Genomic DNA, 16,081 nt, shown 5'->3' on the forward strand with positions numbered 1-16,081 from the left:
TTCCCGTATTTGTGGATGGGGAGCAAGAAAGGACAAGTCTTTGTTCTGAGTCATGTGGATAAAATCCTTTCTGCTTTCAAGGGTACAAAACACTGGAATCACGTTGGCAGGCAGGCAGGGAGGCTGAGGCAGTCGTCTTGCTGAGCTTGTGAGAAAGAATCACTCCTTTTTAACACACTCATGCTCACACTTGCACGCACACGAACACTCAGTCTGGCCTGAGAAGAAGCCATACTACTGAGAGGCGAGGAGAAGATGCTCCCCAGATATACTAGTAGCTTCTGACATCAATTCTAACCCAGACATACCAGAGTATCTTTATTGAGGATCTTATAGGTGGGAGGAGGGGGTGGGGTTCTCAGCCTAGGGTGGCCGAGGGAGGTCCAGTTCGTGTCAAATCTGTGTTCAGGAAGTAGGTGCAGAGCTGCCCTTTGCCTTTGACCTTGATGATGCCCCGGCTGTAGCAGGTGTAGCCTAAGGACTGCAGGGCGCAGGCTGTCTCTTCGGTCACCTGCAATTGGAGGGGAGTGAGGGAATGTGGGAGTGGCCCTATCCCTATCTCCCTTCCCCCATGCCTCCAATGTGGCTCCCTCACTTGGATCTTGCCCAGGACGCCTGTACTCTCCATTCGGCTGGCCACGTTCACCGTGTTGCCCCAGATGTCATATTGTGGTTTCTGGGCCCCAATCACTCCGGCCACTACAGGTCCGTGGTTTAACCCTGACAAGAGGTATGGTAAAGAGGGGCCCTGAGGGGGGGATTTCGAGGAAGGGGAGGGGAAGATGAAGCTCAAGGAACTAGGGTGAAGGGCCTAGGGGCCTTGGAGGAAAGGAGGAGGGGCTGGAGGAGTGCAGCTTAGGGAAAGAATTGGATGGATCTCATAGCTTCTGGCCCAGCGGCTTCATGCTCCATCCCAAGGGGTGAGTCTGGAGGGGGCTCCCGGGGTGAGCTGGGGAGCAGCTAACAAAGGACTCGGGAGAGGGAGAGCTTGGGAAAGTGAGGAGGAGGTCCCAGACTGTCCCAGCAAGGGAGGGTCCTCACCCACACGCAAGCGGAAGTTGTTGAATGAGTGCTTGTTGATGACGTCCAGCTTAGACCCAAGGGCCACGGCAAACTCTACCATGGTGCCAAGGTGGCTGCAGCTTTGCTCAGCATCCTGGCAAAGGGCCGGCCCACCAGGATGGATCAATGAGGTCACAGGGATAAGGCCCACTTATGAGCCCACCAATGAGAGCCCAGACGAGGGTTAGTAGGTAATGAAGGGATGCTGTACCTGCTGTGCATCCTGTCCGGAGGTGGCGTTCAAGCCTGTAGCTGCCATGTAGGTGCTGCAGATAGTTTTGATTTTCTCCACCCCACTGAACTTGGGCTTGGAGAGCAGCTGTACGGAAAGGAGGCTGTGTCCCCAGTCTCTCTTGCTCTCTCCCAGAAGCCCAGCCCCAGGATTTTGGAAGCTAAAGGACCAGTTGTGGGGTCAGGGATGGTGGCAGGAGGAGAGTTGGTAGTGGGCAGAGTTGCCTGGGAGGGCAGAGCTGGGGGTTCAGAGGAGGAGCAGGAGGACTGGGGAGGGAGGATTGGCCTCATGGCCAGGAAAGCTAAGTGGAAGGAGGGACTAGTGGGAAATTCTAGAATCCAGGTCATAGGGTCTGGGGGGACCTTTCAAGTTGTCACCTCATCAAAATCAGCAATTATCTCATTGAGCAGCCGCAGACACTCTAGCCCCTCGTGGTTGATGCTGGATTCAGAGTAAAACTCCTTAAAGTCTGGGACTGAGGCGAAGAGGACACAAACACACTCGTAGGACTGGTGGTAGAGGTCCTGGGAGGGCAGGAGGTTGGGGTAAGGGGCTATGCCACATTCTTCCCCCTTCTGGGTCTACATGGGTCCTCCTCCCTGTGTCAACACTCCTCCGCCTTGCTTTAAGAAGGATCGGGAAGGAAGGAGAGGGGTAGGGCCAGGTTACCCCAGGGATGTGACTCAAGAGTTAAAGATTGGGTCTCATTGCAATTCCAGGAGAGACAGAGGTTCAGAGTCAAGATCACCTGACAGCAACGTGAAGGGAGTCTCTTTTGGAACTGGGATCATGTCCATGGGAATTATCCATATATCCTATCTTATTGCTGAGAAGTGTTAAGTCAGTTAAGTCAGCTTACAAAGATAGCTACAGTTTGGAAGATAAAATGAAGCAATAGTAGCCTCCAGAACTTTGAGAAAAGGATTTTGCTGTTCAAACTCAAAAAAAAAAAAAAGAGCAATAATAGGGGAAGGGGGAGTCCTCATTAGTCCTAGATTCTGGCTCTGAGCTTTCTAGTAGCCAATGAGAAGACAGAAACAGGATCAGTTACCAGATTTCCAGTGTCTATAAGAGAAGAAACCAGGAGAAGCAGAGCTACTACTGATCTTGAGAGCAGAGAGCATGTGGTGAGGCACAAGGCTGCGACATAGCCCCTGAGCCATTTCTCTTAACACCCTCTTGATACAGGCCAAGAGCATTTCCACAGCAGACAGTGTGAGGTGGTGGTGGTACAGAGAAGATGGTGCGGATATGTGAGTGACCTTCTGATCCTCTGACTGTAGCAAGATATTTGAGGATCTAGAGCAGCATCATTCAACCGAAGTTACTGTGGTGATGGAAATGCCTATTATATGTGCCGCCCAGTATGGTGGCCACTAGCCACAAGCAGCTGTCGAACACCTGAAACGTGGCCAGTGTGACCGAGGAAGTGAATTTTCTATTTTAATTAATTTAAATTTAAATGGCCACACAAGGCTAACGGCTACCATACTGGATAATGCAGGGCTAGAGAGATGGGTGTACTGTGTCCTTCACACAATTCCCATTGACACGCAATGAGGCTTCTTAAGTGTAGAGAGTGGTCATTAGAGAGGACACTCCTTCCAAGCAAGAACTTGGGATGTGGATATTCTGTGCTCACCAAAGACAGAGCCTAAGATCTTGTGAAAATGGGGGCACCTGACAGGCAGAGGGGCTCGGGCAGCCACCCAACCCGTGGTACAGGAGTCCAGAGAGGATGGCCCAAGCCAAGACTTTCATCGTCTGGGGCTCAGGAGCTGGGGGTGGGGAGTCACCTCGTTGCGCCGATTCTGGCCGATGAACTGGGGGGCTACGTGCGCGGGGAGCACGTTCTCCAAGAGTAGCCGAGTCAGGTTTTCCATCGTCTCTGTCTCCTCCTGCTCCTGCCTCAGTTTCTTCTTCCACAGGAAGTCCAGGCGGCAGTAATACTCATTCTGGGGTGGGTCACCAGGGGGTCATGGGAAGACACACAGTACAGGGGGAGCCCCAGCTCCTGAGTGTTCACCCCTCACTCCATGACGCTTAAAACCATACCACACCCCCAGTTTAGAGAAAAGGCTTAAGGTGCAACTATCCCTGGGGAGACTGCCTTGAATCTAGATTCAAACTAGCGAGGACAGTAGTGGCAGCAGATTTTTTCTTAAGCATGATTGTCCTAGACTGGGGTGGGAGGGAGGAGGGGAGGGGAGAATTTGAGGGCGCTCCCCTCGGGGAGTGAAGGAGAAAGAAAGGGAGCAGGAAGGTTCACTTAGAAGCTTCTAATGGACACACTCTTTGGGCTCAACTCTGGAGAGGTGAGAATAAGGGAAAGGGAATAAGAGAATAAGGGAAAGACTAAGCCACATATATGGGGACTCCGCCTCACCCTTCCTAGGGAGGCCCCAGAGGGCTGAGCTGGGAGACTTACCTGCCGAGCCAGGACCAGGAGGGTGAAGAAGAAGATGAAGAAGGAGATCGCTCCCATCAGTTTAGGCTCCTTCAGCACCCCTGGCCTGAGGAGGCTACAGATCAGGGCTTCCCTTTGCCCTGCCCCTTCTCGATGGCCTCTCCCCCGCACCTCCCGCGCCAGTGCCCACGCAGCCCTCGGCCTCCCTCTCCTTTTGCCCTGTGGGTGGTTCCGACAAAGAGATGAAAACAGTTCTGCTCTGTCCCATCGCAGCCTGTGCCCCCCCTGTGCAGCGGCCGTGCGCACCTGGAGTCCAAGGTGCCCAGATAGAGGCGGGCGATGAGACAGTCGGACAGCCAGGCGTGGGAGTGCAGGAAGAGGGAGCAGGAGGCTGCCAGCCACAGCAGGAGCAGCAGCAGCTTCAGCTCGAAGCTCATGTGCAGGAAGAGGGAGCAGGAGAGGAACCCCAGCACGCAGCAGTGCATGGAGTACTGCGGGCCCGGGCAGGGCGGTCAGGAGGTGGGGCATGTCCCTCGGGCAGGGGCAGGGGCAGGGGCGGGGGACACCCCAGGGCTCCTGTCCTGCCCCTCCCAGGGTCCAGTCCTATCAGGAAGGCAGAGGGTGTCGGCCATACACACACACACACCAAGTGTGACTTATATCTGTCCCGGTCCACAGGATGAAGCGTTCTTCAACGAAGGGGGTGGGGGAGGGGCGGAGGAAGGCTCTGGAGAAGGAGATTCAGGGCTGTGAGGGATACTCACTGGGACGCTGATGAGAGGCAGGGACCCAGGGAGCTCCCAGGAGAGGTTGGAAGCCGTGGAGGACACATTGGGAGCCCGGAAAGGGCAGTTTGATGCTGCCGGTAAGAAGACCTGCAGAAGGAGATGAGGAGCTGAGGCGGGCCGGCAGTTCCTTGGGCACAGTGGTGGCTTGTGCCGGGTTGCAGCTGACCCAGGGATGAGTTGTGGCCAAGACTCCTCCGAAGGGGCGGAGCCTGCTATCTCTGGTTGGTGAGGGAGCCTCAGCGCTGGGGTCCTCGCTGGCGGGGGCGGGGCGGGGGCAGGGACTGGGGGAGTGGGTGTCCTGAGCACTAGTCTGTCATGGATCCACTGTGTGATCTTTTGCCAGCCACTTAACCTCTCTGGGCCCCAGCTTCTACTTCTGTAACTTGGATGGGGGATGATTCCTAAGGTGCTTTTCAGGGATAGAATTCTAGGAACAATTCTAAGTTCTGAAAAATCAGCCAAACTCAGCTTACAAAATCATAGAGAGTAAGGTAAGTAAGGAAGGTCTGCATACATAGAAAAAAGATAGGAAGGATATCCACCAAAGTGTTATTAACAATGATTATGCCCAGGTGGTAGGTTGTGGGCGACTATAATTTTCTTTTATACTTGTCCAACATTTCCAGCATCCCCTGGCCTTAGTCCAGCAGTCCTCCCAAATCCAGGGGTCCTCTTTCAGCCTCTGGCAGGTCCAGCATGCCCTAATGGGGGTGCATAGGGCCCCCTCTCTCTCACCAGGCTGGTAATGGCCATGGAGAAGATGAGCAGGATGGTAGCGGTGCCCAGGGCAACTCGCAGTCCAGGCCGTGTGGCCACCAGGACAGACAGTGTGGGCAGCCAGTGCAGCATCTTGGGGCCTTTCAAGACACACTTCTGTGGAAGGAGCATGGGAGTCTTAGCCGTGGGGCTGGGGCACCCACTGTAGGCCAAGTCGTGTGGTCAGGGCCCCAGCTCGCCACTCTGCCCCCGAGCCCACCTCACCGTCAGGTGCTCTGAGAAGCAGACGAAGAGGAGGAGGAAGAAGAGGAGGAAGGTGATGCTATAGGTGATGGTCAGAGCTGGGGGCCTAAAGAGAGACAAGAGTGAGGCCTTTAAGAGCCAGAAGAGGCTTTCTGTGCGCTAGGAGGGTGCTGTTCATTCTGGTTGGGAGACATGGGGAAAAGTGGTCCTGGGGATCTGAACCGGCTGCCGATGAGGTCTAGGCTGATGAAAGGCATTACATGCTGATGATCTGGGAAAGCTGAGGGGTCTAGGACAGTATTGGGATAAGGTAGGGACAATATTGGAAGGGGACAGGGGGCTCACAAGAGTGGCCGAGGCTGCATCAGACTGGTCTCTGTGCTTTCAGGCCAAAGCTCTTTCATCTGGCTGAGTTTTGAATGAATGAGTCCTCACCCCTCCTAGCAGTGAACTGGGAGTGAGGACCTACTCTCTAAGCTCATTTGCTGTGAGATTTGGACTTCTCAATGGGAACAAAACCTCCTTCATGGGACTGTTGTTAGAATTGAAAGACAGGTATGTGAAAATGCTTGGGGTACATAGAAAGTCCACAGGATGTAAGACAGTAAGATGAGGGCTACGATTACTAGTTCCCCAGACCACAAATTTCCATTTCCTCTGTGGCTCAGTGCCCTGAGCTGAGGGGAAGTGGGCAAGGGAAGAAAGTGTGGGTCAGGGGTCTGGAAGAGCCAGGGGGTCTGTTTTTGAGAATCAGGGCTTCCCTTGCCTAGGGGTCTCTCACCTGTTTGTCACCAGCATCTGGATGATGAAGTTGGAGAAAAAAACCAGGAAGGTGCAGGCTGCATAGTATTTGAAGGCGGGGAGTGCAGAGAGCCGATACTGCAAGGGAGGGGGTCGGTGGAGATGGGGCTCCAGTGCTGCCCATCACCTTGAAGGTGTCAGTCCCAGGCAAGGAGTGGGTCCCCAGCCTCACTGTCCCCCCTCCAGTTCCGCCCCAGGTAGCCTCTACCTGTTCCCCAAGGAGCTGCCCTCCTCCCTCCCATCACCACCCAGTAATTCAATAGATGGGTATGAGCCCTTCACCCGCCAGGGTCACAAACTGGGCAGACCTGGGGAGGGGAGGTGGGACCACAGGGCCTGCTCCCTCCCCAGGGTGGAAGAACTGAGGTTGGGAGATCCTATGGTGACATCCCCCCAGGCTACCTCTTTCTCCATCTCCTTCTCTCTGAAGTACAGTGTCAATGGGTTGAAGTCCTCTGACTGTTTCCACTGTCTGGTGGAGGGTGGGGGCAGTAAGCCCGGAAGAGGAAGGGGCAGGGAGGAGGGTGTGGTCAGGTGAGCCGAAGGGCTAGAGCTGGGAAGGTTCTCCCTTCCTTCCAGGTCCTACCACCCCTCCTCTACCACATGAGCCCAGGCCTCCAGCCCTCCCAGCCCTCTCTTGTTCTCCGTACTTCTGAGAGTTGAGCTGTTCGATGACTTGGAAGAACTTGGCATCCCCGGTGTCTAGTTCATCATCTAGTCCCCGGGGGGTACGGCTCCTGCACAGTGAGAGCCCAGCCTGTCACCAGGGAGATCCTCAAAAGCACCTGGGCAAAGCAGGAACAGCCCCCCAGGGAGGATGGAGGTAGGTCACTGGGACAGCCCCACTGTCAAAGTTGTTCAGGCCTCCTCACCGGTCCAGGCTCCACTGGGGGCTGAAGGAAGACAGGGCCTTCTCCTGCAGGGAGAACACAGGGATGGGGGAAGACGAAAGACGGTGAGCATCCTCCACCGTGGCGGAGCCTCTCTGCAGTGAGGCATTCCATCATCTACACCCGGCCTTGACTTGAGCATTTGACCTGGCTGCTTCCCTTGCCTCTAATGAACTCTCTCTCTCTATCTCTATCTCTCTCTGTATATCTCCATTTCTATCTCCATCTCCATCTCTACCTCTACCAAATCCCACCTGCCCTCAAGGGAAGGTTCGAACCACATTTACTTCTTCAAGCTTCCTCCTGACTCTTCGGACTCCCAGAGTGTCTATACTCTCTGATTTCCTCATAGTTTCTATCACTTAGGAGGCAACCCTGGATCCTCTGTAGGCATGAGTGGCTGTTGATTCCTTGTCTCATCTTCCCTAAAGACTGCAACAGATTCCAAAGGCAGTGACTTGCCTATCACCCCATGCCAAAAAAATCCCTGTTGGTTGAAACTGGAATGGCGATGCAGAACACTCTGAATCTCCTCTGCCCTTTAGTGATGGTCAGGCTGAGCTGGGAGGTGGTGAGGGAGGGAAACGAAAATGGAGAAGAAAGGGAAAGAGGAAGAGAAACAAACCTGGTTACAGTCACTCTCTTCTGCACCGAAAGGAATACGCAATGTGTGCAGAGATGTGAGAAGGAGCACGCAAGCAGGTGAAGACAAGCGCCAAGGAAGGGGGCGAAGATGTATGGTGACCGTCCTTCCCCACTTGCCTGGCTCATGTGAAGGAAGCAGGGTCACAGGGGGCCACATCATCCCCCAAACCAAAACCTTGTGTATGTGAGAGGAGCAGAGAGGGAGAGACAGAGAGCGACTGAGAGGTATGTTCTAGGCATGGGGCCATCTATGCATCTATGCCTGATCCTCACCTTTATCAGACTACCTACCTGCGCCCCCCATCCCGGGCCCCATGCCTATAAGTTATCTGAAGGCAGGGAAAACATCTTATTCATTTCTGTCTTCTCAAGAACTAACCTAGTGCCTGCAACATAGTAGGTGCTCAAAGACGGTGGAAGGAAGGAAGGAATGGAAGGATGGTAGCCACCACACAAACACCATCCCACCACCCCAAAGTTCCGCATTGTTTACTAGTAGGCTAAGTGTGATTCTCAGGATTCCTAACATTTGAATAAGACCCTGGGATATCAGGGGCTGAGAAGGGAGTCTCTGGGCTGGTGAGGTCCTGCCTCAGGAGATACCTTAGAGCAAGGGATTCCCACTCTGCCCTGAACTTCTTAGCCTGCATGCCAGTAGGGGGTTGGGGAGTTCTGGCATGGGTTCGGGGGGGCATCCCCACCACGGGGATTGCACCCAATATTGTCTTACAGCCCCTGGGCTCCCGGCAAACCCCTTTCTACCCCACCCCCACTGGGAGGTCTCATCCTGCAATAGTCAGCTGGGTCTTGGGCTCTTTCTTCCTCTCCATCCTGCCAGCTTAGCCTTCTGACTGCTCCCATTCCCCATGCTGAGGCTTGAAATTAAGCACTCAGCCACTGAGCCACTGCTGCCAAGGTCCCCCCCACCTCCCCGCTCCCCGCTGTTCACTGATCTCTGACCTGCTTTCCTGCTGGATGGGAGAGGAGTGGGGATGGGACACAGAAAGGGTACTCTGTAGTCACCCCATAGATTCAAGCAGGTCTACCTGGTAGAGAAGATTCTGGGAAGATCTGTGGATAGGTGGTTGGGAATGCTGAACAGGTTTTGGGCAGATTGGGTAAAATGGAGGAGAACGGGCTGAGGAATCTAATCCCAGGGCAAGCCTTTAGGGACATGGCCTGGGTCCCTGCATGAGAGGGTTCTGGCCGCTTGTCATCAAGTACCAACCTCAAGAGCTGGCCGGCGGAGGAGATCCAGGCTCCTCCAGCAGCTGGTGAATCACTGGCTACCTTGAAGTGCTAGGCATAGATCAGCCAGTAACTGGCCCTGCCCTAACTTCCCCAGATGAGGGGTAGGCCGGCTCCCCTCTCTCCCTCCCCCATCCCGCCCACTCATGGTGATTTCCTTCTTCAAGGCCATGAGAGATTTTCACTGTCACCTCATTTTATCTGCGTACAAGTGTTGGAGAGTTGGGGCAACAAGTGATTGGCCCCGCCTTCCCGGTCCCAGGGGGGACTGAAGAAGAGAGCGTGCAGTCACAGGACTGAGCTAAACAGAGACACTTCCTGGTGGGAATAGGTGTGCAGCACTGGCCTCAGAGTGAGGAGGAAGTATGGTACCAGGGGAAGGGGCTTTCCTGAGCAGAGGCTGGGGAGCAAGGGACATGGTGTCTGTGGGATCTTGGGTCTTCTCTGAGCTGAGCTCAGAGGGCACTCATTTTTGCCCTTTCTCTGGAAAGAAGGGCAAGGAAGGTCCTGAACCAGTAACTAGGGTGACCAGAAAGTTCGGGACCTTGTGATGTCAAGTGACTCACTGGTGGTGGGGGCGGGAGGGGCTGGAAGTGGGCAATGGGGGTGGGTTTACGTAAGTGCTGGGCTCATGAAGGAGGTGCACGTACCGGGAGAGGGGTGGAGGTGGACACAGGGCTCTCCACATGGCTCAGGTGGGCGAAAGGCTTGGCTGCACCCCAGGACTCCAAGTAGCGGGTCATCAGCAGTGATGGACGCATCTTGGGGCCCTCAAGAGAGGACAGTAACCCGCCTGCAGTGCCCTTCTCGTCCTCCTCCTTAGCCTGGGGCACATGAGGGCTGAGAGTCAAGATCACAGACCCTTCCCCATTCTCCCCACACCCTTTAAAGGCTTGTGTTCCCTCCCCCACGATAAACACTTCAGAACCCAGGAGCTCCATCTCTGGCACGGAAGAGATCAGGCCCATTGGCTGTGGATGGTTAGGGTGGGCAGCCCATGGGGTCCAGGCTGCGCTCTTACCCGGGGATCGATGACAAGGTAGGTCGGCTCCCCTAGCTCCCGAAGGTATGGGTCCCCGTGTTCCATGGCTGCATCCTCCACAGCATAAGCCCCTGCCAGCAGTGCCAGCGTAGCCCCTGTGATATGTACTCGTCTGGAAGGAGGGGGCAGTGGGAAGCAGGAGGGAGGGCTTCCAAATCTCTCATTTCTTTCGAGGATCATTCCTGGAGGTCTGACTTCAAGCAAGGCCCTGTGCTACAGGAGGTGTCTCCCAGCTCCCCTCCCTGTACCCCAGGATCTCCCTGATCTCCCACTTGGGAACGTGCCCATTTTAAAGAACTATGAAAACCAGGCATGTGGGAGACCTGACTGGGCTCTTGCTATAGCCTGCTAGAGCCCCAGCTCTCACCCTGGCATTCCACTCGCCTCCATGTGGTTGGCCAGAGTGACGTCATGGGACCAGACATCATACTGCCATTTCTGCAGCCCGATGACTCCGCAGAGCACGCTGCCCGAGTGCACACCCACACGCATGTTGATATCCACGCCAGTGGCTGCCCGAAGTTTCCTGAGCAGAGTGTGTGGAGAACAGTCTGAGTGCTGCCTTCAGCCCTACCCATGCAGCACCCCTCCCTCTCTCCAGGATGACTTCCACTACCCTATCTGCCTCCACCCCACATCCATCCTGCCCACCCCAGCTGACCTGATGGCCCGGCACATGTCCAGCCCCATGCGCACGCAGTTGATGGCGTGGTCCGGCAGCGAGAGCGGCAGCCCAGAGACACAGTAGTAACAGTCTCCCAGGATCTTGATCCGCATGCATTCATGCTCCTGGGGGAAGGGTGTACAGGGGGAGGGGGGCACCTGGTTAGTGACCAAAGTAGGCAGGAGGGAGTTGGGAAAAGTGGGAGCAAATGTGGTATTCCTGAAGAACTTCTGAGGTTGGGATTGTCTATGTCAGGTCTAGGGACTCTCTTAACTTGATACAGGGCTGGCTGAGGTCTCCTATGTGGGTGTCTTTCTCAGAAGGGCTTCTGAAAGGTTGGGATGTCTGTGGCTCTCTCCAGCTTTGGCATGTGTAGCGTGTATCCAGATTTGAGCGTATGAAAGTCACCTCAGGATTGAGGGTTTTTTTTGGGGGGGGGACACTCAAGATTAAGTTGCTTAGGGGCATCCCTGGGGACTGAGAAGGTAGCTGGGCTGAGGATGCAGAGGGCAGAGATTTCCCTTGGAAGGGCCTCCTAATGTTAGTGCATCAGAAAAATCTATCTAGATTTGGTTGCAGTGTCCAGAGACACCTATGCTGGGGCTCAGAGCCTGTTTGGGGGTGTTGTGGTTGGGGCATCTGTGAGGATGTTGAAAGGTCCCTCCAGGTTTGAGATGTGCAGTGAGCAGTTCCATACCTGGGGATATTTGAGAGGGTCTCCTACCTGCAGTGGAGTATCTGGGAGCCCACAAGGACTTGGAAGTGGGACTGGGATCTTATAAGGCAGGACTTTCCCTCGGAAGGGGCTCTCCAGGGTGGGGAGTTTGAAGGTGGGGAAGGAAGCCCCCTCTGACCTTGGCGATCTGGTCGAACTTGCCAAAGAGCTCGTTGAGCATGAGCACCAACTCCTTAGGGGAGCACTCACTGGCCAGCCGCGTGAAGCCCACGATGTCAGCATACAGCACGCTGGGCAGGGCAGACCGCATCAGTGGGGCTGGCGTCTCAGCCCACGTTCCCTCCCGTCTGCCATCCTTCCTTATACCTCACTCCCTGGTGCCTCTTGACATAGAGGCTGTGGAAGTTGTTGGTGCTCTCTGGCCGTGACCCCTGTCCAGCCTGCAGCCGTGCCATGATCTCCGCCTTCATCTCTCGGGCCAGGTAGGCAGGAAGGATGGACAAGAGAAGGTGTTCCTGGGGGAGGTGACTATGAGCACCGACACTCCTACCCCCCAAAACCAGGAGCCTCAGCCCCCCCAAACCCTTAGGAGCCCACAGACTTCCCCAGCCCCAGAGGTGTTCCCCAGGGCGCTGGCCCAGGTCCTCCCCACCACCTACAGCCGGGCTCCACCCCTGCCCTGCACTGATCACCTTTAGGGACTGAACTTCCAACACCAATACCGGAATTAGAGCCCTTCGTTTAGTATCACAACGTTCTAAAATGCTTTCACAAGCTTCAGTTTGCTTGAGCCTCACAGCGGCCTTCCAAGGTGGGTGATAGCCACATTTTACAAAGGAGGAAACAGAAGGTCAAGCGACCCGCCCAAAGTCATTCAGCTTCCAGAGCCCGGTTGTGTGATCTAAACAACTCCTCTCCCCGAGCCCCGGTCTCTCCCGGCCTCCCGGGCCCGGCGGACCTGGTGCTTCTTCTCGGTGTCGAGTCTCCGGCGGGAGTGCAGGGAACTGAGCGCCTCCCGGAACGTGGCGCGCAGGGCGCGCTCCATCAGCGCCTTGTGGTATGCTCCGGCCACGTTCCCGCACAGGAACAACACCGCGTTTGCCGCCAGCTGTGCGGAAGGGTCAGCCTCAGAGGGCGCTGGACCCTGGGGTCGGGGAGCTATTGTGTGTAGCTGGATTGGTCTCTGAGAGGGCTGAGGAGGACTCTGCAGTTAAGAGACCGAAGTATTTCGAGGCAACGGGTGCCACACTGTGGGTCCCATAGGGGGCACTTCTCCTCCCTCTCCGCCCCCCCCCACCCCGCCCCAAGCAGACTCTTGACTGCTGCACCAACACGGCCTCTTAGGTCTGGAAACCTTTGCACGTATGTTTCCCCTGCTGGGAATACCACTCCACCATCCCCACCCGCGCCGCAGCACAACACTACTCAAGCTCCAATTTTTACATTCTCTGTGATGGTTCCGTCATCCCCATCTGTCCCCACCACCCCGGTCCCCTGGCGAACTCCCTTCCCCGTGGGCCCAGAGCCCTCTTCTGGCGTTTGCAGGCATCGCGCTGCGCTGTGTACCAGCTCCACGAGGGCACGGTCGGGGCCTGTGTTTGTGCCCTGCGCCCAGCGTTGCGCCCTGCCTTGGAGTCACAGATCATCAAACGGTTGGTGAATGCCCAGAGGTAGCAAGTAGCGCCCAGCGGAGCCAGCCGCGGACGCAGCCTGTGCTCCGTGCGTGCTCACCTGCGGCAGCAGCGCGGGCTGTGAGTCCGGCTGAGGCCCAAGATACAGCCCGAGGACCAGCAGGTGTGAGAGTGAAGAGGCGAGACCCGCGGCGGCGGCGTCCCGCATGCCCAAGGGCAACATGGCATACACGGTGAAGATGACAAAAAGGAAAAAGGACACCTGGGGGAGACGGGCGCGGGAAGTTGCACGCTTACACTGCTGCGCTGCTCCTCGGGGCCTGGGTGCGCGTTGGAGGCCCGGGAGTCCCCTCCCCACTGCTCGGCCTGCCTCACCTGGTCCCAGGCGCTCACCACGCCCCCGGTGAAGAGGAAGCCGTGGCCTAGCGCGAGCAGCGCTGCCCACACGAGGCCCGACAGGGGACGCGTCCAGCGCTGCAGTCGCTGCTCGCGGGAAGCCAGGCCCAGCAGCAGCGAGAAGCCGCCCAGCCCACACAGCATAGTGGTCAGGAAGCCCGGGTCTGAGGCCAGCTCCTGCGGGGGAGGGGGTACATGAGGCAAGATTGGGGTGTGGAGTTTCGGGAGCTTGTCCAAGGAGAGGAGGAGTGGGCAGTCCCTCAGACCCGTTCTGAAAACTGTTTCAAACCCAAGTAAGAAAAGCAGGTAGGGCACCTTCACTTGCCATTCATATTAGGTTGAACCACATGAAATTGCTGATAATCTGTTTGTTTGGTTTTTTTTTTTGAGTTTAAGATGCTGCCTTCTCCCGCTCTCTCTTTTTTCTTTTTTTTTTAAATTATTATTTATTTATTTATTTATTTATTTTTGGGCTGTGTTGGGTCTTCGTTTCTGTGTGAGGGCTTCCTGTAGCTGCGGCAAGCGGGGGCCACTCTTCATTGCGGTGCGCGGGCCTCTCATCTTTTTTCTTTTTTAACATCTTTACTGGAGTATAACTGCTTTACAATGTTGTGTTAGTTTCTGCTGTATAACAAAGTGAGTCAGCTATGTGCATACGTATATCCCCATATCCCCTCCCTCTTGCATCTCCCTCCCACCTTCCCTATCCCACCCCTCTAGGTGGTCACAAAGCACCGAGCTGATCTCCCTGTGCTATGAGAGCCAGCAGTCTCCTGTGATTCAACCTACTATCTCACTGGCATGCTGCAGGGGGACTGAACCTTGGGCCATCTACCCAGAAGACCTGGCTCCAACCTCATATTGGCCATTTGTGAATCCAGGAGCTTTCTGAGCCTCAGTTTTCTCACCTGTCAAATCGGAACTAAAGCACCCCTCCCACCCCCACCTGGGATCCCAAAGCAAGTGAGAAATTCCAGCTCACAGAAGGCACTTAGGCATGAGTGTATCCAAATCTGGCCAATTTGCTGGGGAGATTCCCTGCCCGGGGCCAAGGCTTGGAGTTTCAGGCCCCACCCCCCCACCCCCCCAACAGCAGAGCTTGGGCAGGGGGGCGCCCAAACCTCCCTCGGCTGCCTGGGAGCTGGATCTCGCCATCACCTCAAAGCGTAGAAGCCCCCCACTCCCACCCCGGTCTCCACCGTTTGTCCCCACCTCTTCCTGGACTTGGAGTAGGACGGGCAAGGATTGGTCACATCCAGTGGTTTTCCCACCTTGCCTCCGAAATGTGAAAAGAAAACTTGGAGCAGGATACTTCCAGAAGTGGAATTGAAGGTCCCCTTTCCCCCCACAAAAGAAACTGGAAACGGGTTCATTTTGGAACTAAATGAGAGTGGGATGTAAAGTGTCTTCTGGGACTCCGTGGGTACAACTGCCCCACGGCCCCTAAGAGGGAAAGAAAACCAGGAAGCAGATTCCCACGGGGCCCAGTGTAATTCCCCCACCCCGCGCCGGAAAACTGGAAATTCCGGTGTTGGATTTATTCTAGGACCAGTAGATCACAGAAGCTTGTAAGGTCTGAGGTCTGTCAGTACCTGCAGAGAAATTAGAAGCATCGAGGGCTCAGCTATCTCCTTGTGTAGACCCGGAGACTGTGGCCCAGAGAGGCAGAGTGACTTGTGCAGGGTCACTGCAGTTCCTAGCAAGGTCTAGCACTTGTTTCCCGGGTCCCAGCCAAGAAAGCACATTGAAAAGAAGATCCACGTGGGACTACCCTGGTGGTGTCCAGTGGTTAAGACTCCGTGCTTCCAATGCAGGGACCGTGGGTTTGATCCCTGGTCGGGAACTAAGATCCCACATGCTTCAAGGCGCGGCCAGAAAAAAAAGAAAAGAAGACCCACAAGTCCCAACCCTGAAAATGCCCCTGAGGCAGTGACCCTCCCGCTGTCCCCGAGGAGGCACCCTGCACCAGAGCCCCACTCCCTCCCCACCCCACTCACCCTGCCACTGGCCCAGGCAACAGCGAGCAGCGCCAAGAGCCCGAAGAGCACGATCACCAGCAGCAGTAGCAGCAGTGGGTACTGCTGGCTCAGGCTGTAGTAGGTCTCGTAGAAGAGGTCTTCGCTGGGAGGCGGCCGCGGACTGAAGAGGCGGGCCATGGTCTCCCCTGCCCAGAGCTACACCGCCTTGGGGTGACCCCTGGGGCTGAGGAGGGCCAGGGTGGGTTACTGTCTGAGGCCCCAGCCAGCCCCAGCTGTGCCGTTCTCGCCGGGTCCAAGCCACTTGCGCCGGACCTCCCAACCTCCCTATCCCACCTCCTCCCAGGCACTCCCTGTGGCCTCCCTGCCTTCTCCCAGTTGGCAGTGAAGAGACTGCTCAATCCTTTGCTCCTCCTTCCTCAAACCCAGACTGCAGAGGTGCTCTAGCAAAAGCCAGGGGCACAGGATTTAGGGTTGAAGCAAAGGAGCCCCGGCTACCCCCTTTCCCCCAACTCACTGCCGCAGCTGAACGGGCTAACCCCAGGGCAGGTTTTGGAGTCGCACGGGCTGCTAGGCTATTAGCTCTGAGCCCCGGGCAACAGGCACTTCCCTCCCGGCGCCTCGGCGTCCTCCCACTTCCCCGGTGGGACAGCCCGGCCCTTC

General features: G+C 56.0%; 1 protein-coding gene across 5 annotated transcripts; it reads right to left on the minus strand.

The window, feature by feature from the left end:
- Positions 1-319: 319 nt before the first annotated feature.
- Positions 320-16,007, minus strand: ADCY4 (adenylate cyclase 4). Of its 5 annotated transcripts, none has more exons than XM_007180640.2 (26): positions 15,936-16,007; positions 15,440-15,644; positions 13,422-13,619; positions 13,147-13,308; positions 12,374-12,523; positions 11,782-11,930; positions 11,594-11,705; positions 10,737-10,864; positions 10,443-10,601; positions 10,055-10,187; positions 9,684-9,857; positions 7,123-7,166; positions 6,901-6,987; positions 6,653-6,722; positions 6,231-6,328; positions 5,471-5,555; positions 5,225-5,362; positions 4,466-4,576; positions 4,008-4,192; positions 3,723-3,807; positions 3,091-3,249; positions 1,672-1,818; positions 1,274-1,381; positions 1,042-1,156; positions 596-720; positions 320-511 (listed from the first exon to the last, which is right to left on the minus strand). In XM_007180640.2, exons 2-26 carry the CDS (start codon positions 15,596-15,598, stop codon positions 359-361), a joined length of 3,234 nt encoding a protein of 1,077 aa, XP_007180702.2. In that variant the 5' UTR covers positions 15,599-15,644; positions 15,936-16,007; the 3' UTR covers positions 320-358. The 5 variants fall into 5 exon arrangements, with proteins under 5 accessions (XP_007180702.2, XP_007180701.2, XP_007180703.2 ...); XM_007180639.2 differs by having other exon boundaries at positions 12,374-12,619; XM_007180641.3 differs by lacking the exons at positions 320-511; positions 596-720 and having other exon boundaries at positions 1,065-1,156; positions 1,274-1,454; positions 12,374-12,619.
- Between the last annotated feature and the right edge of the window lie 74 nt (positions 16,008-16,081).

The sequence above is a fragment of the Balaenoptera acutorostrata genome, chromosome 3 (genome assembly GCF_949987535.1).
Source record: "Balaenoptera acutorostrata chromosome 3, mBalAcu1.1, whole genome shotgun sequence".
Taxonomy (NCBI): Eukaryota; Metazoa; Chordata; class Mammalia; order Artiodactyla; family Balaenopteridae; genus Balaenoptera; species Balaenoptera acutorostrata.

What these genes read in the sequence shown, in the direction of transcription:
- ADCY4 (XM_007180639.2), bottom strand. Translation starts at nt 15,598, where the DNA reads ATGGCCCGCCTCTTCAGTCCGCGGCCGCCTCCCAGCGAAGACCTCTTC. An exon ending in CCATGGCCATTACCAGCCTG is followed by an intron (nt 4,577 to 5,224) that starts GTGAGAGAGAGG and finishes CTCCTTCTGCAG; the next exon opens with GTCTTCTTACCGGCAGCATC. An exon ending in TAATTGCTGATTTTGATGAG is followed by an intron (nt 1,382 to 1,671) that starts GTGACAACTTGA and finishes CTTTCCGTACAG; the next exon opens with CTGCTCTCCAAGCCCAAGTT.